We start from the raw sequence: 26340 nt of genomic DNA on the forward strand, positions 1-26340 counted from the left end.
TGTGAAATTATCCAGAAATGGATGAATTCAGGAACAAACAAAATTAAAAAGTGAAGAAAGTAACACAACTATACAAGCATATAAAATCTTAGTGTGTGCTTGGATGGATGCATGCAAGTATAAGTGCATGTGTGCTCAATTGTGTAGGCGAGATGCAGGCTAGGGTGCGTGTGTTGTGTGCGTGTGTTGTGTGCATGTGTTGTGTGCGTGTGTTGTGTGCGTGTGTTGTGTGCGTGTGTTTTCAACATGAAATGGACTAAATAGCAAGGGTGGGACGCCGCAACCACACCCCACAAGAGCCAGAGGTCGGCGGAGACAGGCCCGGGAGGACCAGGACGTACGCAGCACCCAAAGAGCACGGAAGAGCCGGGCCCCACGTCCCAATAACAGCCATGCCTCCACTCCAGCCGGGGGAGGAGGGAGGTCCCAGACGCAGCCCCCGCAGCCAAAAGGGCATGAGCCCCAAAGAACCAGAGGTGGGTTCCCAAATGCGAGGGCGCGGCCACTCCCGTATGAGCTAAGGCCAGGGCCCCTAGGACCCCAGGCGGCCGGGGGCCGACCAGCTCCCAGTAGAGAGCCTCACCCACGCTGGAGAGGCCCGAGCCCCCCCCGGGCCACCAGCCAGTGGAAAGGGGCCAGCAACCATGCCCAGGAGACCAACCGCACCCAGGACGGAGCAGCAAGCACGGACCCAGGCCGCCACCATCCACACAGACACCCCGCAAACACACCTCGCAGCCATGCACATACACCATACACACATCCCCACAACATACACAGACACCCACACACAGAGACAAAAAGACATAGGCCCATTTACTCCGAACTGCCCTCCGACGTGCGGGAGAATGCAACCAGCCGCGACCCCAGGGCGCCACCAGCCGAGCGACCACCCAAGCGCCCCCCCCACACCCCCGGCAGGAAGCAGGGGAGTAGGAAGACCCTCCCACTCTCCTCCCCCATGCACCTGTGTGAAAGGTAGAGTGTTGGAGGCGTGTGGTGATGTATGAGACTGTATGTAGTGTAAGGGTGAGTATGACAGTTGAGAAACTAAGATGAATTTAAAATTGACGGGGGAAGCGTTGAGGAGCGCTGCTTGTGAACAGCTCTCCTCCACATCTCCTCCCCATCAAGACCCTCAATGTATATGATGTGAGTAAAATTTGGGGGCGGCAGCAGCACAGAGGCGAGTGATACCACCAGCCTCTGAGTAGTGCCCCCGCCCCCCAAGGCCCCGTGTGTATACTGGTATGTGATGACTAAAGTGCAATTAAAACGGGGAGGCAGAAGGCCGCGCAACGGAGTGAGTAAGGCCACGTAAATGGCCCTCCCCACCGTAGTATGCACGGCATACGCCCCCCCCCCCAGAGGTCGTACATGTGTGCGTGGCATGTTGTGAATGAGGGGGGAGAGGGGCTAGGATTCATAAGGCCAGGGGGCAGATTATTCACCCCCTGGAAAAAGAAAGCCAGCTAACCAGCTGCCTTAGTAGGCACCCCAGCCCCCCCCGCCGAGCGGGAAGGAGCGGACCTGGGGCCTCCAGGGCACTGCCAGCACCAAAACCCACCCCACCCCTCCCCCACCCTCGGCGGCACCCCGGTGGAAACACAGGCCACCCCGGCGCAGGGAGGCACCCACCGAAGAGATGGCCAGGCCCCAGGCGCCACAGCCTCGAACCCCGTACCGAGGCCTGCACCAAAGAGGTGTTACGATCTTCAGTCTAAGGTTGAGGACCGCCAGAAAGGTAAAGGGAAAGGAGAGGGGAAAACGAGACAACCAGGGTATGGGAAAAGGGAACACGGGACACAAAGGGATCTTTTTTTGTATTTTTTTTATGTTTATTCACAAAGACTTTCACACACAATAGGGCAACAGACTTCGGGAGTGACACCGCCAAAACAATAAACAAAACCCCACTAACGAACACGTCCCAAACTAAGCTAATTCTAAATGAAAAGAAAATGACACAGACTAATCCTAACTCCCTAACCAAAACACAGAATAAGCAACACGTACGCAAAACAAAACAGCCGTCACTCCCTACGCACTTAACAGAAACGGACATACAGAACACCAAAGCCGAAACACAGTATCCGAGGGGCGAAGCAAGAGAGGAGTCAGGAGGAAGGCAATAGATCACAAACCAGAAAGCAGTCAAAACCAAAGGCAAAGGTACAGAGGGATAAGGCAAGAGACGAAAACCGGAAAACCAAAAACTGTCATACACGATCAATCAAAAGAACACAAGCAAATCAATAGCGCAACAACCAACTGTGAGCAGAGCTGCCGCTACTCTCCCGCGCCGGCCTTTTCAATTCACAAACGCGGAAGTAGCGTCGAGGCTCGGGGCATGGCCAGGTCCGGGAGGCGGAGACGAAGGCAGCCGGACAACAATCAGGACAATCCCCCCCAAACCTTACGGCACGTAACAGAGGTCAACCGCCCCTCCCAGGGCCAGCCCCTGCCACCACCAGCACTCCAGACCCCACGCCCCATAACCACCAGTTAGCACCCGCCCAAGCTCCCCCCCACCACCCCCAGCCAGGGCAAACACCCAGACATCATAAAACGGCAGCCATCCCAAGAAGCCACTAGACGCCCATTGCTCGAGGGCCCAACCCCGCCATCCGCCAGGATCCCGAGGAGACGAGACCACAGCCGACCACCCCCCCATATAATGGAATTGGCCCAGAGAGAGAGTGGACCAGAGAGAATCCAATTCACATAATTGTTTATTTTGGATGGGAGCAGATATTCTCTCCATACTTAAGTGGTCTAACAGTAAATTTCTATGCTGAGTAATACATAAATTATTTTTTGATTTCCTGTTCATGAAGATAGTTTTCTTTGCAATGCCTAAGGCAGTAAGGATTATGTGTGCCTTATTTTCTTCCATATCTAATTCACTTGCATCTCCTAAAATATACAGTGTGGGTGAGGTTGGGATATGACAATTAAACCATACTGATAGATCTTCACATATCATCTGCCAGAACTTCTGCACCGGTGTGCAGGACCTTATTGCATGCATGTACTGTAGTTCTCCACAAAGTTACCTGAGCAGTGGGTACATAAGTTTGAGTGTTTAAGGCCTATTTGGAACATCCTTTGTCCTGTGTAGTGTATTCAATGGAGAGTTTTGTATTGTACAAGTTGCAAGTTGGGACTTTTAGTCATTTTGAAAGGGTTTAAACATATTTGATTCCAAACGTTTTGCTCGGGATCAATGGATAGATCTTGCTCCCATTTTGAGGTTGGGAGGGAAATTGAGTCATCTATTTATAGATTTATAATCCCTTTATCACGCCATACAGGAAAGTTCAATGCTTTCTTTTTTTGGCAAATATCTGGATTGTTCCAAATGGGTGTTAGATTACAGGGCTAAGTGCAGACCTGGTTATTTTAAAAAATTCCCACCAGGCTGTCAATGAGGTTACTAAGGCTTTTAAAACAGTTATAACGCTTCATGCTAGGACTTATAAAGGGTAGATCAGAGATTTTTTACTTCTCCACTGATTGCTTGTTCTAAGTCCAGCCATGGACTGTCTACTGGGCTTGATTTAATCCAATTTGATACATACTGCAATCTGTTGGCTAAGAAGTAGTGATAGAAATTTGGTAGTTCTAGACCACCATCACCTTTAGCATTTTGTAGGGTTTTTAATCTTATTCGCGATGGTTTATTCTTCCATAAAAATGATGAGATGCTTGTGTCTAGTGATATAAACCAAGCAATAGAGGGTTTATTAGGGATCATTGAGAACAAGTAATTGATTTTAGGCAGGATCTTCATTTTAATGGTGGCAATTCTACCCATGAGTGATATAGGTAGATTTTTCCATCGCATGAAATCTACCATTTTTAATACTGGAATGTCATTCATCTGTACCAAGTCTGAGAGCCTGGTGGAAAAATGTATGCCTAAGTATCTGAGGTTACCTGACTGCAATAGAGTAGCAGTTGTGTTTTGGAAATTACAAGGCAGAACTGTTGGTCTGCTCCAGTTGACGGAGTAGTCTGATATAGATGAGAACTTATCTATAAGTGATATTGTCTTAAGAAGAGAGGCTGGTGAGTTCCTAAGAAAGAGTAATACGTCAACTGCATAAAGGCTTATCTTATGGTCTATTTTTTTTTTGTTTGAATTCCTTTAATATGTAAATTTTGTCTAATCGCCGCTGCTAGTGGCTCAATGAAGATAACAAAAAGCGAGGGAGAGAGCGGGCAGCCCTGCCTGGTGCCCCTCTGCAAACGGAGGCTTCGAGAAAATAGTTCATTTGTCCTAATACGTTCATTTGGAGAGCTGTATAGTGTTTTAATCCAGCTTATGAAGGATGAACCAAATCCAAATTTATGTAGAACTGCAAATAGAAATTTACAATTTACTTTGTCAAATGCTTTCTCTGCATCTAGAGATATAACCGTGGTTTCTAATTTGTTAATGGAGCAATAGTCTATAACATTCAATAGTCTACGTGTATTATTGGCTGAGTGTCTACCCTTGATAAAAACCTGTTTGGTCAGGATGTATAAGAAATGGACTAACTTTCTCTAATCTTTTGGCAAGGACTTTGGCAAATTATTTTAAGATCTACGTCTATGAGTAAGATTGGGCGGTAGCTCGATGTCAGCGTTGGGTCTTTACCAGGTTTCAGAAGCAGGCTAATAGTTCAAGTTTGGAGATAGCGAGTGATCATTCTGAATTTGAGTAACCATTCTGATAAAAACGGGTGCTAACGTTGGCCAAAATACTTTGTAGAATTCTGCTGGGAAACCATCGGGACCTGGGACTTTTATTTGGAAGATGCTGTACGGCTCCGGGTCCGGTGGCAAAAGACCCATCCGCTGACATACAGTTTGTTGACCGCGATGACAGCACGGGAGCCTCCGTCGATGAATTTTTTCCTTATAGGGAACAGGATCTTCCTTCTTTCCAGGATCTCCTTGGGAAACTGGTCGTTGATGCTAAAGTTTGTTCCTTTTAATTCCCGGCCGAGGCTTTTAACCAGTTCTTTTTGTTTAAAGTGCTCGAATTTAGCCACTATTGGTCTGGGTCTGCGTCCGTCGGGTCTCTTCACTCCTAGGTGGTGAACTCGATAGAAGCTGATGGTTTTTACTGTGTCCTCCGGGAGTTTTAGCTGAGTTAGAATGAACTCTTTCACTGTAATAATAATAATAATAATAATAATAATAATAATAATAAATTTTATTTGTATTGCACTTTATATTTTAGCAATTTCAAAGTGCTAAAATATGCTTTCTCCAGGATGCCTGAAATTACTAAATTGTCTGTCATGCGGCGGGCCTGGAGGTCAATGATAGTTTATTTTATTTTTTAATTTTCCTCCGAAAGGCGCATCATTCCATCTGTGAGGGATTTTACCGATTCCCCGAGGGTCGCATTCTCTGCAGCAAGTGATTCCACCTGTTGTTGGCTGTACTCCACTGACTCACGCAAAGCCTGGAACTCTTTATGGAGAATTTCCATTAGGGACAGACGCGCCTCTAAGCAGGATAGTCGTATATCTATAGACTCCAAAATGTCTGTCACATCGTTGGTATTACGAGAAGCCGCTTCTGGGGAGTCCTCGGGGCGGCTTCTCTTGGAGGACGAGTTATTTTTACAGGTGGAAGTGGTCGGTGTTTTGTCTGATTTCCGCATAGCAATTCTCTCGAAGTACTCGTCTATACAATTTTCTAAACTGTTCAGAATTTCACTGTGCTCCAGGATGCTAAATTTTTTTATGGATACAACTGAAATGAATTTTGATTACCTTTAAGGCTGTCTAGAGATAAGTTGGCGTGGAAAGAATCCGATTGATAACCTTTTTGCAGTCAGCTGCGCACCGCCGTGTTCAATACTGCCGTGCTTCTCGTCGAGGTCTCGCGTTGTTACAGCATAGCCCCTACTCAGTTTTTCTCCAGTTTTCTTGCTGCTCTTGTCTCTCGCACCCCAGTAAAATGGCCGCCGCTTCGTTTTCATTATGCATACCTTGGACAATGACATCAACTTAATGCGACCTATCATATTTTGACTCTCGTTGCTCTAGCTTGTTAGTAGCTGACAGGAGAACAAAAGGATATCAGTTCATCAATTGAAATTTCTCAAGTTCATGACTGTAAGTATGACCACAGTGCATATGGTGCAACTGATAGTTTTGTTACTTCATACCATCTGATGTGGACCCAGGCCGCATGTTAAACATGTCAAGTAAATTGGCGATGCTAATTTCTGTTAGCCTGTTAATGGCAGTTCCCATTAGGTGTTAGCATAGTGCTAATTGTCAATGACGGTAATCGATCTAAAATCATTTTGGAGGCCTACGTGGTCCCACTGTTAAGCAAATAAATTCAGTGAACCAAATCTGAAACAGCACAAAGACGATAACAGTCTTAAAAATGATTAGACTTAGAGCTCTTTCATTTAAAAACAAATTGAGCTTAGGCTACTTGAAGCCTACATCTAAATGCCTGTGTTTGTGTGTTTGTGTAGGTTCCTGTGATATCCTTCAAGCCCAGTAATCACCACACAATAAATATTACTTGGCTTGTGCCGTTTATTTGCACTACTACAAACAGGCTTAACGGCTTCTGGCTCAACTTCTTGTTCTAGCTAGCTTCCATTATTCCCCAGAACGTTAGCTCCCTCTAGAGGAATTATATGGGTATGCTTTCACATTCAGTTTACCACAGTTAGCCTACAGAAAATCTGTATTGGATCAGTATTTCTGTTTAGCCTACATTTTTGTGCATTACTGTATTTAATATCTTTGACACTAATAGGCAGTGTTGCAGGAAAATAGTAGCCTATAATGGTTAATTTAGAGAATGTGTTTCTAATTACAGAAGTGAGGGAGAGCAGAATCATGTGAAGGAGGTGTACGTTTAAGGTGGAATGGACGATAAATCCTGAGTTCAGGTACTGGATAGGGCATGTGACAGATAATGTACATCGGGCATACTGCAAGATATGCAAGAAAGCTTTTGATGTAGGCAACATGGGCATTTCTGCTGTTCAAAGCCATGCCAAAGGACAGGGACACAAGAGGGTCCTCTCCTTTTGAGCAAGTCACTGGTGTTGTGTTAGACCATAGCTACTTGCCAGCCAGCTTTGGAGCCCTAACTGAGAATGCTCTGGTGTATATCACAGGTTTTGTTGTTAGGCAGGTCGTGAAGAAGCTGAAGTGTGATGTGCTGCAGTAGCTTGGTTAGTACAGCCGTGCCTTCACGTCTCGTCAGAACTATCATCTGCTGACCTTGCGTAACAATGGAGGCCTGCTGATACTAAGCCATGGTACAGTAAAGGTGATTGGCTCAGCTGAGCAGTGCATCAGACAGGCCTCCAACATCCAGTCTCTGTTGAATAGGGTTGTGAAAGCAGATGTAGGTTTTCAGGATATATTTAATCGTTGTGATCACATTGCTGAAACTCAAGATGGCATTGGCAACCATCATTTCAATTTAATTTCACTTGTCTTGCTTTCACAAGTTGAGAGAAGACCATGTGGCAAAAGTACATACTCTCCAACTACAGAGCAGCAGTTTGAGGAAGAAACTGTGTAAAATAGTATTGTTACAAGGATACTAAATACTAGACACAGAGCCTCTGTCTTCCCACCCCCACGTCACAGGAAAGACACAGCTTCTGTACTGACACCAGTATATATTGCAGTTCATTGGCTATAGTTCTTGACAAATATACACAAGATGCCTGTGTGTATGGACCTGCCCTGTCTATAGTTATTTTTCCAAAAAGCAGGTAAACGGATGTTCATCTTTCATATTAAATGTAAAAAAAAAATAAAGTATTTTCTTTGTCTGGAAAATGTATTGTGTACAGTTCATTGTCTATAGTTCTCTACAAGTCTATACAAATGCCCGTTGCTTTGGATAAAGGCGTCTGCCAAATGCTTAAATGCAGTAACGGTCCTAGCCGATGAGGCGCCCTAGGCGAGCATCAGCGCCGGCGCCCCCCCAGGCGTAGGGAAACTATAGCGGAACTAATGTTGCGTTTGGGTTGAGGTCTGGTCAGTTTTGCTGGTAACATTTTTGTTTTGCTCAGTTATAAGTGCAGCATTTGTTATGCGGCTGAGAAAGTGTTTTAAGTTATAATGTCAATATTCATGGATATTGGAGTTATTGTATGAGCTGCAGTCATAAGTTAATGGCGTGAGCGAGCTGTAGCCTATTTGTTTGTGTTTGGTTATTTTTAGGAAATTGCCCGTGTTTTTACTTATTCATTTTTTGATGTATGTGCTTTATTTTATCTAGTTCTCACGGCATGCTCGACCGGATAGATATGTGAATAAATGCCCGTGATCAGAGATCAACTTGTGTTCGTTATTGAGGGAGGTTACAAGGGGGGGGGGCTCATAGGAAAGTTATGTATCATCATCATCGTCATCATCATCATTATTATTATTACTACTTAATAGGCTTTGTTTAGCAGGTAAATTCATGTGGGCTTGTTCTTTTCATATTAAGACACATTAATACCAACTAGCTTTAAGAATAGTGGAATGTTACACTTTTTTCTTCCTCCGTTTGTGGCGCCCCCTGGATGAATGGCGCCCTTGGCCCATTGCCTATATTGCCAATGCCACGAGCCGGCCTGCATTAATGTAAATGCATGAGTGGTAACACAATGGGATTTATCATGGAGATTACCAGGGTCTTTCAGCTAACATTGCTGGCCTTTTTTGTGGTGTTTTGTATTTGCATTGTTCTGCACGTAGTAGGAGAGTAGTGTATGTTTATTTCGATTGGAAGAATGAAAAAATACCTATATGCGCATTACATTTTGAACATAAAAGTAGGCTGTGTTAAGAAAAACCGCTTCCCTGTCGATTTACTCGTGGCTCGGTCGTAAATACATGTCTGACATTTATAATGAACCAAGACAATAAAAATCGCTTCTCAAATTTGCCCATTTATGGTTCTTTATTTCTGAATGCCAGCTTGTCCCTGATAGACGTTCATTCATTTAAAAGGAGCTCTACCCCGTCCCAAGATGGCGGCTCTGTTGACGCATTCGCTCCCAAAGACGGCTGTATTCAACGCGACATCCAGTGTTTTTATCTCTGGTACTGATCTAGCTGTAGTTAGATTAAATACAGTACAACTCTTCACGTAAACCCGCATTAGAAACAGAGGTACAGAGAGAGTGTAAGGAAGCTAAACTTCATCCATTATTATAAAAAGAATAAAATACATTACTCCAGATTGCAGTGTTAGTTTGGCCTCCTTTGCATATTTTCCTTTTCCTTCACAATTCATTTATAAAAATAGATCCAGAAAAAGGAATAATTGGAATGTTTCCTTATAGAAACAGTGGGACAAGATAACACTGTGGCCGTTATGAAGCCAGGCGCCGAAAGTTGGTGACGTATCCCAGCTAATAAATGTTATTTATGAGAAAACTACAGTAATGTGGATGTCAGTTCTTCTTTATGCGTGAAGGATGGCGCAATGGCCCTGGTGGACGGCGTGGCCAATGCTGCTGACAGCCTTCGGCTATGATACAGTCCCAATGACCGAGCTGGAGCACACTTCCACTTTTAGGATTGGATGGAGAAGCAGCATACAAGATCGACAGCAAGACAACTTCACCTGTCCAGCAAACCAACCATGCTGAACTGGCCCCTACTAATGGAAGTGAGATGTACTTCTGCAGGGGGTGTTATAGGGGGAAGAACATCCTTGCGTCTGCCGGAGTGCCCCCTCAAGTGGCTGTGACCGAACTCGATGGATGAATTGGACTGCATGTACTATGGCTATGTTAAATGCCAAAATACAACGAAATAATGTTCAACGAATGTTATTGACATCTAATCATAGTGCATGGAAGCAACTGTGGAGTATTAGTTCTACTATGTGGTTACATCTAAAGCCTGAAATACCTCAGTGTAATGATACTTTATGCACTGGGCATGGGGGAATGTATAATGTAGCTACACACCAAGCTCAATGTAGATTCCACGGGTTGTCCATAATAGCTGGAGGGGCATAATGGTGTCGTGGATCGCCCAGGGGAAGCCCCTATGATGTCACGCGGGACTCCCCTGCCACACCCCCGCTGGTTTCCCTAGGAGGGAGTTGAGCAGCGGCCGTAGCGCTTCTACACCTGTCCCGAGAACCGGCAGGACCGGTTACCGTTTGCCCTCCTCTACCAGCTGATGCCCGTCGGGGTAATCGGCGAGCCTTTTTATTCGTGTTTGGCACACCTGCCGGTCTTCAGCCCTCCGTGCTAAGTTCCAGCGTTTATTCCCTGACCTGTCTCCACCTCTGTTCTGCCTCTTCCGCCCTTCGCTTATAGCCTAGCCCTCTCACTGCCGATGCCGATCGCCTGACCACCTGTCTGTTTTCACTACCTCGATTTTGGATTTTTTTTGTCTCTGTCCTGTTGCTCTCTCTCCCGGAGTTGACGGAGAAGATAAATATTGGACTGATCCGCTATAGCGTCCTCCTTATTTTCCGCAACCCCCGCCGTGATTAATGGACTCTACAGGTAAAGGGAGAATAGCTAGATACCTATACTAACAAAAGGTATGATATACGAGATTGTGATAAAACTGATAGAGGATATATATGCTCACTACGAACACGTCATACTAACCCATGTTTTGATACGAAGGGAAACGTGTGCCAATAGTACTATTGGCCCCCCCGAGATATGCTATTTGAAGTCGGTCCTCACATCCTTTGTGTGAGTACCATCCACGTCCATGAACATCTACCATACGTGCCGTATTCCGGATGTTAGAATAACACATATATTTGGAAATGGCAAAACAAAACATATTGGTTAAAAATTCGAACACCTTATGAAAGTATAAACCAAACGCAAATGTCACAAGCAACGCAGTTACTGAATATTTTTGAATGTGTGAAACTAACGTCAATATCTGTCATTACTTGTTGCACATGCTTGAAAATTAGTCAGAAATCTGTCCACTTAAAACTACGTAAATAAATTCTCTACTTGATGGGCTGGTGCTGAATGAATAGGCCAGCTGGCCAACTTGTGTCTGTGCCACTGACTGGCATCCTGACATATAATGACTTTTCCCCCCTCACTGTAAAAAGTCCAGACAGCAAATTAGTTAACAGTAATTAGTAATCACGTGTAGTTCTCATTTATCGTGATGTAAACTTCAAAACCTTTTCTGCACATTTTAATGATTTAATTAATATTACCTAATTTGTTTATCATTTTCTGCAATCACTGTATGTTAAAGCAAGTTTTAAAACTAGCTGTAAAATTATTGATGCTGTTGTTGAGCTGAAATTTGTTGCCGGAGCCTTAGGATATGCCTCTATACACAGGAGTGAGGGGATGGATACACTATTCTATGGATGCCTCTGAAGAGAATAATTATCCCGATTTTATATTGAGAGAGATGGTTAATTCCATTTTAATGCAGACTGGGTTCACAGCCCCTGTTCTGCCCTTGATCTTTTGCATGCATGCTATCATGTATTAGTTTACTCTGAATTTTGATCACATGTCAAACTAAATAAATTTTGGACTGGATTCCATGTTTTTACGCTGTAAGTTACATTTTTATTTCAGCATAATTATAAGATCCCGCAGGTAGAAAATAAGTCTGTTACTTAATAAATGACCATAAAGTAGTTGCTGCTGTATATATTCCATAAATATACTGAACTGGAGTTCTATGCATCCTTACAAAGTAATAACTGTAAGCGTTCTTTAAGTATGAAAGAGTTTAGGACATTGTCACCTGCAGTGGATGGCCACATGTCCCCATAATTATAACTTTAGATTATATTTCTGCATGACTGAGTATTCACTGAGTAACTGGTAGTGTTGGATGGTATTCACGCCTCATATTTACCATTTATATCAGTCTTCAAAGTGTTTAGATTATTAAGGCTGGTCTTGGTTGTTTTCTTGCCTGGAGAAACAGAAGTTTGATGCCATGACGCCACAGCTGCTCGCCGTTCCTGTCAGTACGGTGGAGGTAAGAGTTTGAAACGTTCATCAGCCTGTCAGCTACGCATCTCGCCTGGATACAGGACTCAGCTTTTATTCTTCCGTAATACGCCCTAAGCCCCTCACTCTACTCAATCTCAGTGCTGTTTGGTAGTAAATAAGTCATTGTCACTGACTGCCACAGATTACGGAAATTAAATGGCACAAGTGTAACCCTGTCATTTTAAAGAGGGTAAACTCTGATCAGGAAATTTACGATGTCAGAATAAACTGATTTTTTAAAAGAACTAACTAATGTGCCCTAATAAGGAAATGCATACAATCAGAATAAAATATCTGTGGTTTTTAACAGTGGTACAGTAACAGTCTGATAAAGAAAGGTATCAGATCAATATATCTATAGCATGTAATGGAACTTGCATGAATATATTCTCCCCTCCGGAATTTATAGTTCCAGTAGTTATCAGAAATTGCCGTTATTCGGAAAATTACAGACTATGAACAAAAACGGACAATGCAAGAAAATAAAAGAATGTGTATGACGGAACTCTAGAGTATTTTTGCAAGGGTGGGTACTAGCTGGTTTATGTACTAGCTCACATTCAAGAAACACCATAAATGCTACTCATACACAGTTGGGGGGCAGGGGTCAATACATAGACCAAGTCCTTGTGCCTGTAATCGGAAGGTCACCGGTTCAAACCCAGCCTCAGCACGTCTGCGGGTCCTCGAGCAAGGCCCTTAATTCCCCCCAGCTCCCTAGACGCCCCAACAGGTAGCTGCCCTTCACAGACAACTTACTCCACAAAGGGCATGTTGAGGGAGACACAAAAAACGCAATATCCCCACAGGGATTAATAAAGTATTGATTATTATTATTATTATTAGAAGTTGTAGACGATGAATTCCAGCTGAATGATGTTAATTTACACATTGCTGAAACTAAAGTGGAACACCTCAACATAAATGATCTAGAAGCAGGCAGTGTGAAGGTGTCCACATCACATGGCGATGTGGTGAAGGGGCCTCTGCAAACAACGTATGGGAAACAGAAGAAAGGAAAGAACCGGCAAAATTACACCCCACTGTCAAAAACGAGAGCCGGTGGCTGAAGCTGAACATCCTTCTCAGCCTGTTATTTGAATTTGTCAAATTGTTTTTAATCATTGTGGGATTAGCCCCATTGAACCCTTCACATACATACTTACAGCATCTCTAATATACTTTGAATTGTAAACATGTTTCTTCTCTACATCCATTTATCCATCCATCCATTTTCCAAACCGCTTATCCTATCGGGTCGCGGGGGGTCCGGAGCCTATCCCGGAAGCAATGGGCACGAGGCTGGGAACAACCCAGGATGGGGGGCCAGCCCATCGCAGGGCACACTCACACACCATTCACTCACACAGGCACACCTATGGGCAATTTAGCGACTCCAATTAGCCTCAGCATGTTTTTGGACTGTGGGGGGAAACCGGAGTACCCGGAGGAAACCCCACGATGACATGGGGAGAACATGCAAACTCCACACACATGTGACCCAGGCGAAGACTCGAACCTGGGTCCCAGAGGTGTGAGGCAACAGTGCTAACCACTGCACCACCATGCCGCCCCTACATCCATTTATTTCTTACCTATTATGCAATGTAAGGGGAATCTTACTAATGCTAATAATTACAACTAATATTGTAACTGTGTTTTGCTTATGTTTGGAAGTCCTGGGTGAAGGACGAGGAGTTTTGTGCGTGCATGCGTGCCTGCATGTGTGCATGCCTGTGTAAGTACCTACCTGTCTGCGTGCCTGTGTACATGTCTGCCTGTGTGAGTGCATGCGTGCTTGTGTGGGTGCGTGCATTCCTGTGTAAGTACCTACCTGTCTGCGCGCCTGTGTGTGTCCGTGTGTGTGCCTGCCTGTGTGTATATGTCTGTGTGTGTGCATGCCTCTGTGCATGCCTGTGCTTGCGTGCCTGTGTCCGTGCATTCCTGTGTGCTTGTATGCACCTGTGTCTCTGTGTGTCCTTGCATGCATGGGTGCCTCTGAGTGCCTGTGAGCCTACCTGTGTCTGTGCCTGCCTATGTGTGTGTGTGTCTGCGTGCGTGCCTGTGTGCGTACATTTGTGCGTGCCTATGTGTGTGTGTGCCTGCCTGTGTGCGTGTGTGCTTGACTGTTTGGAGGAGTGCCTTTATGCATGTGTGCATACTTGCCTGTCTGTGTTCGCGCGCGCTTGCCTGTCTGCCTGCCTACTTACATGCCTGCCTACTTACATGCCTGCCTACTTACATGCCTGCCTGTGTGCACCATTCACACTCATGGTCAACTTGTTAACTCCAATTAACCGCAGTATGTTCCCAGAGGCGGGTGGCACGGTGATGCAGTGGTTAGCGCTTTCGCCTCACACCTCTGGGATTTGGGTTTAAATGCGGCCCTGAACAGGAGAAGCCCCTGCGGCCCTGAACAGGAGAAGCAGTTTCAGAAGATGGATGGTTGGATGGTCCCAGAGTTGTGAGACAACAGTGCTAACCACTGCACCACTGTGCCATCCCCATGTATGGGATATATAGGAGAAAACCTGTTACAGTTATCCAGTGTGTAACATGTCAAATCATATGACCCAGCCTGTTCCTAAAGGGGACTCGAGAGATTCTGAGTTTAAGAGCCAATAAGGCACAGTTTAAGTCTCTGTAGTGTAAAAATAATGTAACAACAAACAGTTCTATCAACCTGTATGAAGCATATGCAAAATCAATGAACAATGCAAAAATAAGTGTAACTGTCCTGCACTATGTAGCGTATAGTATAGTCATATATACTTAGTCAGTTAATTTTTAATTAGTTACAATTTTGATACAAATTACTATACATTTTAGAAGAAAAATGTTCTATCTATAATTTCTCATGTGTCAGTAATGGCTGGCTGCTTTTGCCAGGTTCCATGTATAAAGTAAATAAGGCTGAATTTTACTTAAATATATGTAGTGCTGATATTAGGAAGAACCATCATTCTTTAGAATTCCACATCCTTTTAAGTTTGGTTCTAATTGTGGTTGAGGAATACCTTCTCTTAGCATCCAAGAGATAGCTTCATTTTCGATTTTGTATTTGTCGCTCCCTCGCTCAGACCTTTGTTCTGTAAACTGCTGTTCAATACTCTCAGCTGTAAGCTTTTCGTTGATCTTTGTAAATACCGTTCTGAATACGCGTGGATGGCTCTGGATAGCATCCAGTAGTCCACAGCTACGAAGCCCATCCTGGAACCTATAAAAAATTTTGATACATTGATCAAAAGAGAAAAAAAACATCCACTAATTTTGAATGCCCTATAAACTTTGAACATGGATAATACATGATGAGGAACATGCCTTTCAAAGTGTTTCCTTATCCTGAAGGACAAACCAATTAATGACGTCTTGCACCACTTCATTTTTATTACTGACAGAGATGCTTCGCAGACATCCAGCCAGCATCAGGTGGGTCTCACATCTTTCAACAGCTTTGTTCAGGTTTTTCTTAAACTCTGAAGCCACAACTTGACACTGGATTGAAAACATTTATTTTTACAGTGAATTATTTGTTCATGCAAACATTAATATCAAGCTTTTCAAATGCACATGAGCATAAAGAGAACTGACAAAACGTACTAAAGAATACGTAAACATTGCTATAAACACCATTTTAAAATTGTACAGCAGTCTGAAATGCAATTATTCACGTTCTTCCCCTACCTCTGACAGCAAGCTTTTTAATTCATGATCATGAATGTCCTCAATGTCTGCACTTTCTGCACCTGACACTATGGCTTGATACAAGACTGGAGCAAAGAAACGTGGGGATGGTCCTCCTTGAACTATGCCCATTGCAATCAACTCTCCTGCATAAAAGTAGCTGTTTTCTTTTAAAGCTACCAGAGAAAGATGAGAAATCATGCAATTACATTCTCAACAGTAACCAAAGCCTGACATATATATGAAATGTTTGATGGTTTCCCTCTGCAACACTTACACACATATATGGCACTCCAAAACTCGCTGGTAGTCAGAACCTGTGAACACTGGGCTCTGCCTTATATGTTGAAATGCAAGTCTGAAGAACTCCCTCATTGGGCCACCCATATAAACTGCTTCTACAGAATTTCCCTCATAAGTGAATTTGGCATCAATTCTCTTTCTGGCAGAGAAATTTGGTCTCCTCATTGTGCGGACAGCACCATCCTAAATGTTCTTCCGGTTGATGTTGAAGCGAAGAGCTTCATCCTTATCAATATTCCTTTTGCAGCATCTGCAAGACATCCTGCAGCCTGAAAAGACAGTCACACAACCAAACATAAAAAAACACTACATAACAAAATTGCGACATTTGAACATTAAACTCACTTGACATTTCTATCAATGACTCTTCTATAGCTCGACTGATTTGTTCATCCTCTGACTCACTCACATCAGAGCAAACAAGGTCCAAATAGTCCCTGAAAAAATTGTGAAGTACAAGGTGCTTCCTCTGCCTGGCATCTGGTATCTGGCTGTTGGTTTTGCTTTACAAGAAGAAGAATATAAAGACATTTTCATTTAAATGATACATTAAAATCACTCAGCATACATCTAAATACTTTAACAAATGCTCAGCGAGTTTTAAAGTCCATTTAACACACATTGAAATAATGTCTCAGGTGATGCAAGACAAAAAAAGTCTAAATCATGTATTTTACCTTGAGCACTGTTCAACATGCTGAACTAGAGACTGCATGGGAATATAATTTCTACAGGTCTGACATTTTTCCAGCACCAATGCTTGGCCCTTAAGGTAGAAAGCATAACAGTTAAACACAGCATAATACAAACAAGACATATGTAAATCTCTGAACATAACTCTATTTAGTAATTATTTGTAGTAGTTTAAAGAAATTGAAGATATTTCGTAGGAGAAGTGAGATGCTTTCATGAAACATTTACAAGTGTACAAAAAAGGCAAGATTTTTTGTGACTAACCTCATTAAGCTTACACAATCCATCTGTGCTTATGCTAACTTGGACGGAGTGGACGGATATAGTTGACTGCCTGATTCAAACCACTCTCTGTTCTAAGGTATTTCACGCTATATCCATTGGGTGGTATTGGCAGAGGTTCCAAACATCTAAAACATGCCAAAATTTGAAATCCTCCAGAAGTATTAAGTGGTGGATAAGCTGCATACAGGACATCTCAGAGGTCTTTGTAATTGCCATTTTTATCTGGGAATGTTATTCGCTTCCTACCTAGGCCACAGTTCTGTAAATGACTATGTTCTTCTGGCAAAGGATGGACATCTTTTTCCGCAAAACAGAAGAAGTCATGTGTCCATGACTCTGTTGTTATACTTGCTCTCTATTTCACCCTTTGGTATGGGTCCCTTTGTCCTCTTAAAACGGTCATACAACTGGAACAGCTGGACTAGATTTCTTTCAATCTGGTCCTGTCTAGATGTGTTAAATTCAGAATGTGCAACAAGTGCAGAAAGACTGGCTGAGGTTGACACCCCAGGTGTTTGATTTGACACCAGTGATGTCGCTTCTGCTACAACTATGTCTGAATTTTCAGACTGTCTCATTAATATCCTTGCAGCTTGATGCAGAAGTCTGGCTAACTTTGGAGACTCGCCACTGGGAAAAAATGCACAATACAGTATGTACTCAGTTATCCAGACATAATTAGTCTAATGTCTGTTTCAGCAAAGAGTAGCTGTAACTGGTGATTGTGATCTCACACACTACTAAAACAAAAGTTTAACGAATAATATAGCATTAATAAAATAATGTCATATTAAAGTGAAAAAAGTACTTTTAAATCACATAGCTTTCTAAATTTTAACGTCAAGATATAGCAAGTTCGACCCAATGAAAAACATAACTTCTAAATACTAAGAAGTGCAGGGTGCTGACTACTTGTCATCTACTTAGATTTCCAAAAGGCTTTTGATGTTGTCCCCCACAAGAGGCTCCTACTTAAACTCAAAGTGACAGGTATTTTAGGTACCGTAGCGACCTGGATTGATAACTGGTTAACAGATAGGAAACAGCGAGTAGTTATAAGAGGCACAATGTCACAGTGGGCTTGCGTTCATAGTGGGGTACCGCAGGGTTCGATTTTAGCACCACTATTGTTCCTAATTTACATAAATGATATGGATACCAATATATACAGTAAACTGGTGAAATTTGCAGATGACACCAAGGTGGGTGGTGTAGCAGATACTGAATTAGTGGCTCAGCAGCTACAGCGGGATCTTGATTTAATTAGTGACTGGGCCGATACCTGGCAGATGAAATTTAACGTCGATAAATGTAAGGTACTCCATCTAGGGAGCAGAAATATAAAGTACAGGTATTTCATGGGTGTCACTGAAATAAAGGTAGCTGATCATGAGAAAGACCTTGGTGTGTATGTTGATGCTTCCATGTCCCATTCTCGCCAGTGTGGGGAAGCAATAAAAAAGGCCAATAGGATGTTGGGGTATATCTCCAGGTGTGTGGAGTTTAAGTCAAGGGAGGTAATGCTAAGATTATACAATTCCTTGGTGAGACCTCACCTAGAATATTGTGTGCAGGTTTGGTCACCATATCTTAAAAAGGACATTGTGGCCTTAGAAAAGGTGCAGCGTAGGGCTACAAAAATGATTCCTGGTCTTAGAGGAATGTCATACGAGGAACGGTTACTTGAGCTAAATCTGTTCAGTCTCAAGCAAAGGAGATTGAGGGGGGACATGATCTAGGTATATAAGATTCTAACAGGTTTGGATGCTGTTCAACCAAATAGTTACTTCAGCATTAGTTTAAATACACGAACTCGTGGCCATAGGTGGAAATTAGCGGGAGAACATTTCAAGCTGGATTTAAGGAAGCACTTCTTTACGCAGCGTGTAGTCAGAGTATGGAATAGCCTTCCTGATAATGTAGTGCAAGCTGAATCCTTGGGTTCCTTTAAATCAGAGCTAGATAAGATTTTAACGACTCTGAGCTATTAGTTTAGTTCTCCCCAAGCGAGCTTGATGGGCCGAATGGCCTCCTCTCGTTTGTATAGTTCTTATGTTCTTATGTTCTGATTACTTCTGTTGCTTAGTTCGATGTTATTTTATTTCCAGGTGTGATGTGCCGAGTATGAAGCTATTCGCCGCATTATAAGTATGAAAAGAAGACAGAATATCAAAAATATCGAGGCAGAATTAATTCAACAAAGTATCAAAAATATTATTCAAGAAAATGAAACACTTCTTGCGACTGAAGGCGTCTGTCGTCGAAAAGCGAAGCATTACTGTCGCCTTTAAATCATGTCACATTTGCGACGTTTTACAGGAGGTAGTTAATCTTAACTTCAGGTTTGTCTGTAAAATATCATTATAAACAAGTAATGTGAGTTTTCAGTTTGCTTAAAGCAAGATAAATGAAGTTACACTTCCTTTAAAATGAAAGATTACAATCCGTGGCAGAGGGGCAGTTTGCAGCACAACACCGGCATTAAACATCAGCATAATTAAAGCCAAACTAAATGAGTTTAGCGTCATTCGGTAATTACATAGCACAATTATATAACTTAATACATACATATAATGTAAGGACTTCCATATATTGCTGACCAGGAAAAACTTTAAGTTCTAACACGCTGTCAGCGCGTGCCTCGGTGTCCCCACAGTGCACCCACAGTCCTTTGCATGCACCGGTGCGCCCTTAAAACTGCAGGAGCCTTCTTACAGGCATGATTTTTATGATCGCGCATTGCATTTGTTTGACTTTATTAGGCTAAAACTTTTGTTCTAACTCAGACTTTCAGTTTCATGATGCAGGCCCCAGGTGCTACACAGTTAATGGTCCCTGAGTGCACCACAGCTTTCGCTATAAAACAATCTCTCTACAGCCATATTTGGGGGCTGCCACAGGGGTGGCCAGAGGTTTCCAAGGAGGGATGTGGCCGCCCCTTGGAGGCGCCCTTGACATTAAGAGGTGGGGAGATACAGTATATTGTCACACTGGGCCTCCTGACCCTTTGGGCCAGTAAGGCCAGTGTCTCTCTCCGGTAGGCGATCACCTCTTTATGGTGTCTTTCATACTGCTCCATCAGGGCTGCCGGTTCCTCCCGGATGCCCCTCAGAACAGATATTTTTTCCACCTTCAGACCTGAGGAGCTCTTCACTACATTGGCAGCGAATGTTTCTGCACCAGTGGGCTTGAGTGCGTGGGGGGAAGGAGGGGCGTGTGGTGACAAGGAAGCAGGATGGTTGGGGTTTGGTGATCTACCAGACTGAAAGGTATTCTGGGGACTCAGGGGACAGTGTCGCCCTGATGTAGAGGGGCCTATAGGAGGGATGGCTGATGTAGAGGAGCCAGGTGTGGAGGTGCCACACATTGAGGAACCCTGGTGATCACACTACAGGGGGACAAATGTTGGTGGGCCAAGAGGAAGTGGCTGGGGAGTAGAAAGCACAGATGTCTGGGAGGTGGGTAGACTACAGAGATTTATGCACCCCGGGACTCCCTCAAGTGCTTCTGAGATCTAGGATGGCCAATACTCGGTCCTCCCCAGGAGTGAGAGAATGCAGACTGGTGCTCCCCCCAGCCCACCTCACCTGCTCCCTCCAGAGTGCTGCAACCATCCTTTTGGTGATGCTGACATCGTCCCTGCACTTCCTCCTCATACCCTCTGCCAGGCGGCAGCAGCCATGGCCCGCAGAATGTATCTTTTTTCTTTCATCTCCTGCTATATATTTTCCTGATATATATTTGTCTTTTGCAAAGTGCATCGTGGTATAGGAAACGTACCCCAGAGCAGGACTTCAGACTAAACCATTTTCGGGAAGGGTAGGTGTGCTTGGGGTGAAAAAACTTTACATTAACTGGTGAGATAGATTAATTTTATCTGTACTTTTTTGAATATGAAGAATTATATTATTTTGGGGGATATCTCCCTATTTTAATGCTGGAGGGAGCCCCTCCCCCCAAATTTATGCCTGACCCACAAACCCACACACTGTTCACAGATGAGAACAGCGCAGACCCTGCACGGTCATGTTTGGCAACTCCTTCCAATTTTATAGCCCAAACCAGGAGTAAAAGATGTCGAAAATCAGACCCTTCATAAACTTTTCTATCTTCAATGATACTCCATAATGCTGCTTAAAATGAAGCAATGCACGCACAAGTTAAAGCTCTTTTCGTTTTAATGAATGAGGAAAGAAATAGTTTTGGATAAAGAAATGAATTAGTCTTTTTTTTCCATGTGAGCATCCTCCTGCAGCCTTTAAATATGGAAAAGTGGCTGATGGATGGACTTCTGAGTGAAACTCATTACCCCAAATTTTCTTAAATTGGCTTATATATTTACAACATGGTGACTGCAACAATAATACACCTATGACTGTGGTGTTCTACCTAGAGCACCACTAGAGGGAGCTCACACATTCTATTGTACTTGCCACAGTAACAACAGTGATGTATAGGAACAGTTAGAAGCCGGTAATTTATATATAAAAAATGTAATTTCATTAATCTGAATGGGTGGGCCCAGCTGTCAATCCCACCCAGGCCTATCCATAGCTCCGCCTCTGTGTCAGTCCATCTCTTTGCAGTCCAAGTTGTACATCTACCAATCTGGACAGCAAATTTACAACCGTTCTGTTTCGGTGGTTATATTTAAGGAATGTCACATTAGTAAATTCACGCTTTACATGAACATCTGAAATGGGCAGAGACAAAATCTGCAGTACAGGCAGACCAATGTCTTTAAAACTCCTTTTTCCTTCAGCACCCTCATACTGCAAAACCTCAATCCAAAGTTCTCCATGTTGTTCATCTCTGTGAAACTGCAACAGGAGAGCTCTCTCCACTGGTTTTCTAATTCACCAAGGGAACAGGAAAGGCCCTCTTTTGGTAGGCTGCCTACTGCAGGTAATCTTACCCGGGGATGTAGCATCTCCAGCTTACTCAAGTGACTCTGGAAGTCGCATTTGATACTGTGTCCAGAAGCAGTCCATGCTGCGCTTAGGAATGACGTCTGTTTCAGTGTAGAATTGACTGTAAATTCCTAGCAAAAAAAACTGCCAGAAAAGTATTGCAAAATTGCTGTTAATCACTGTAAAACCCCCAGCTCCATGGGTGTCCCTACAGGTGGCTGCCCTTTGCTGCCAGGCTTGCTGTCACCTTCGTCTGTGCCCATGTGTCAAGTAGGGCAAAATGGGGTAGGTGAAAATAGAATTTCCCCAAGGGGAGTAACAAAGTACCTTCATTTCATTTAGAAAAGAATTCCAAAATGTCTTTTACAGGTTTTGTCGTATGTAAATTACAGCAATTGTCTTTTTTAAACAGAAAAATAACAATTAACTGTAATCTAGTTTAAAATGTTATCATGTATTCTATTCAAATTATTGAAGTTACCTGGCAACTGGAATTGGCAAATACTATTGATTCCAATGAAACATTTGAAACCACAAAATCACATGAAGAAAACGTACGCTGACCGTTACTGAAACGACCTGGTATCTGTTTCATACCTCACTTTACAACACACAGGACTTTTTTTTAACAATTTAAAGGCACAAGTTATTTTACGTCATGGCCAAGCCACCTTTGCTAGTTTAATGGCAGAAAAATAGTCAAAGCCAGGCGCCTGGTCCACAAGGGATGTACTCAGTCACTGCTGTGTTTATGGTTTAAACATGCTATAAACTAATTTTTTCTAACATTTTCTTTAAGAGCTAGGTGCACTTGCACCTTGGTGGATTGCTATTATATTTGTGGATTTGCCAGGTAGAAGAAAAGAATGCTTCTCTACAGAGATACAGAAACAAATCTGCTTGTACACAATGTGAAAGCGTTTGAGCAGACCATCTACAACAACAGCAGGATTCCACCAAAGTAGAGGTCTGCATTCCCGTAGAATCCATGGCAATTAAGTGCAGGGCAGGACAAACTTTCATTTTTGAATGCAGGAGCACAAGGGAAGTGACTGATATGCTCGCAGTAAAAAGAATGAAACAAGTGCTTTTTGTTATCAAACAATTATTTATTTGCATGAGTAAATAGAAAATTACACAACAAAGTATAGCACGATATCACAACATTACATTGTCTCAAAGCGCTTTAGAGCACCCCCACCCAAAGCCCCCAGTGAGTAAGCCATAGGCGACAGTGGCAAGGAAAAACTCCCTAGAAGGAAGAAACCTTGGGAGGCACCAGACTCAAAGGGGAAGCCCAAACCTCCAGGGGCCGGCAGGGAGAGTGAAAAACACACACATCAGATAACTGCAACAGGTATTCTTCTACATATCCTATACATATGCATGGTACAGTGGTTAGCACTGTTGCCTCACACCTCTGGGAACATTTATCCATTTTCTAAAACCGCTTCTCCTGTTCAGGGATGTGGGGATCAATTTGCCTTTTGGAACAGGCGGTCAGATGGATCCCAGAGGCTACAGGCACGAGGCAGGGAACAACCCAGGATGGGACACCAACCCATCACAGGGCAGGCTCACACACACAGATCATTCACACACACACACACACAAACACACACACAAAAACTCACCATTCATTCACACACCATTCATAAACACCATTCACACACCAGTCACTCACACAGCATTCACTCACACACACACCATTCATAAACACCATTCACTCACACACACCATTCATAAACACCAGACACACACCAGTCACTCACACACCATTCACTCCCCATTCACACACACATAGACCATTCACATACACCATATACTCACACACACCATTCACTCACACACGCCATTACCACTCACACTCACTCACACATGCCATTACCTCACACACACCATTCACACACCTGTCACTCACACACACCATTCACTCACACGCCATTACCTCACACACACCATTCAATCACCATTCTCATACACACACACACACACACACACACCACTTACACACACCATTCACACCCATCATTACCAAACACACTCACATACCATTGACATATACCACATTCCCATTTGATGTGGACACCTTCACACTGCCTGCTTCTAGATTATTTATGTTCAGGTGTTCCACTAATAATTTGTCCACTTTAGTTCCAGCAATTTCCCAATTAAGAGCATTCAGCTGGAATTCACTGTCTACAACCTCTATCTCCACATCCAAAATTTCCAATTCAAATTCTGAATTAAAACCCCTCTCTGCAGTCTCCTCCAATTTGACCTCTCCAATTTGTATTTCGACAATTTCAAATTTATCATTTACACCATCTAGCTCAAACTGGCAGAGGTCGACCACTACGGCTCCTATTTTCAGCCTGTCTTGGTGGTCATCTGCAGGCTTTATGGAGACTGTCCTTTCATTTAACAGAAAAACCTCTAACCCATGCATGTCTAACCCCTTATCCCTCCCAGGCTGGTTGATGGGTGGAGTTGCTGGGGAGCACTCTCCTTCTTCACCCCAGCAGATGATCTCATCCCACTTGTCCCAGGCTGCCCAATACACATCATCCGTCCAGCTAACTGCCTTGGCAATTGGCTTTCGGGTGTGTGACACGATGGAACGGTCAGCCTGGTCAGAGGGTGATTCTGCTGGGGAGCACAGCTCTTCCTCATCTTCCCAGTCAATCACTTCCATCCACTTGTCCCAAGTTGCCCAGTATCGATCGTTGCTCCAGCTGACAGCTTTTGCAATTCGTTTGTTTCTGAATGAGGAAAAACACACAAGCAATACAATAGAGCTGTCAGTCACTCCTGGCACATGGAATTCAGTTCTGCACTGACACCTTCGCAATGAACAACTGCATTATAGCATAGGAAACTAGTTAACTTTCACATACAATTTACATATAATCAAGAAAGAAGCCTGGAACAATTTTAAATTTTACTAAATGGCAATATACTGATTTTAGTCACCAAACAAACTTTTCAGGTCTTGCTTCACTACTTTTATCTGTGTTTGTTGCAATACATCTGCCCTCTCCTGGTCTGCTGGAATATCATTGCTGTAGGCAGCACCGAGCGCAACCACCCGCATCCTCTTCCGAATGCAACATGAAAGCGCGGGAAAGCGCACGTGCAAAAGTGAAATATCATCTAGACTTTGCGGCACAGGAAACTAGCCGACTTGCACATAAAATTTAAATATAACCAACACAGTAGCCCGCAACAATATTCACTTTATTTAAAAGCAATGAACTAATTTACTCACAAGCAAGCGCAATTATTTACTTAAGCGCAGTAAAGCGCACGCGGAAAAGCGAAATATCAACTACACTTTGCGCATAAAATTTAAATATAATTAACATTGTACCCCAGAACAAAATCACTTTATTTAAAAGCAATATACTGACTTTACTCACCAAACATATTTTAATATACATGCAAATTTGACAGATACTAAATAAGAAAAATTATCCGATAAAATGGGAGCAGAAAAGCAACGTACCTCGTCATCTTGGTGCAGAAAACAAGTGAAGCTGCGTCTTTCAAACCGGCAGCGTCCCACGTGCCGAAGAGTCAAATGTAATCAAGCAACACGGCCCACACAATTAAATAATAACATCATAATAATTATAGCTCTTGTATAATTATTCTATATATTATTCTATAATTAGAGGAACAGACTTTTATGTCAATAAAATGGGCACGAGGCAGGGAACAACCTAGGATGGGGGGCCAGCCCATCACAGGTAACACTCACATACCATTCACTCTCACATGCACACCTATGGGCAATTTAGTAACTCCAATTAGCCTCAGCATGTTTTTGATTGTGGGGGTACACCGGAGTACCCGGAGGAAACCCCACGAGGACACGGGGAGAACATGCAAACTCCACACACATGTAATCCAGGCAGAGACTCGAACCTGGGTCCCAGAGGTGTGAGGCAACAGTGTTAACCACTGCACCACCATATATATACAGTGCTCAGCATAAATGAGTACACCCCACTACATTTGTCAGAAAACCTTTAGTTTCCTTTCAGAATCAACATTTTCTATGAGATACTATATTACAAAATACTCTCACAAATGTGGGCCATTGATTGCAAACAAGATTTGTTGATTTGCACACACAAAAAAGTGATTTTCCTAACAAATTCACTCAAGCCCATGTTGCAAAAATGAGTACACCCCAATTATAGTCTTAGGAGAAAAGCCACACTTAAGACTACAAAATTCTAATTAACAGGCATTCAACCACAGGTGAGTCTAATGATTCATTTAAGAGGTGTCCAGCAGACAGGTGACTATAAAAGGGCATTACTTAACAAAGAAAAGCCCTTCCCATTTCATGCTGTCAGCAATGGCTCCACATGGAAGAGAAATGTCACAAAATCTGAGAAAGGCAATCATTTCTTTACACAAAAAAGGTGAGGGCTACAAGAAGATCAGCAAAGCTTTACC

The 26340-nt window shown here is 43.2% G+C and overlaps 2 protein-coding genes across 5 annotated transcripts in view; both read right to left on the minus strand.

The window, feature by feature from the left end:
* The window catches only part of LOC125745808 (uncharacterized), a 66700-nt gene extending 40699 nt beyond the window's left edge, over positions 1 to 26001 (minus strand). Inside the window, exons 1-2 of one of the 3 annotated variants that reach the window (XR_007398761.1) lie at positions 25379 to 26001; positions 23822 to 24635 (exon numbers count right to left, since the gene is read on the minus strand). Coding sequence is in view for 1 of the 3 variants with exons in the window: in XM_049019033.1 (XP_048874990.1) it covers positions 23918 to 24635; positions 25379 to 25386 (726 nt within the window). In the remaining 2 variants the exon portion in view is untranslated. Of the gene's footprint in view, positions 1 to 23593; positions 24636 to 25378 lie in introns of all 3 variants that reach the window. The other 2 variants (XR_007398760.1, XM_049019033.1) reach the window with 2 other exon arrangements.
* The window catches only part of LOC125745807 (uncharacterized), a 260830-nt gene that overhangs the window by 40699 nt on the left and 193791 nt on the right, over positions 1 to 26340 (minus strand). The window contains exon 3 of one of the 2 annotated variants that reach the window (XR_007398756.1): positions 23716 to 23783. The exons of the other annotated variant lie outside the window; for it this stretch is intronic. The gene's annotated coding sequence lies outside the window, so the exon portion shown is untranslated. Of the gene's footprint in view, positions 1 to 23715; positions 23784 to 26340 lie in introns of those variants that run through there. 2 annotated transcript variants of the gene reach the window in all.

This window comes from Brienomyrus brachyistius, chromosome 7 (assembly GCF_023856365.1).
Source record: "Brienomyrus brachyistius isolate T26 chromosome 7, BBRACH_0.4, whole genome shotgun sequence".
Lineage (NCBI taxonomy): Eukaryota > Metazoa > Chordata > Actinopteri > Osteoglossiformes > Mormyridae > Brienomyrus > Brienomyrus brachyistius.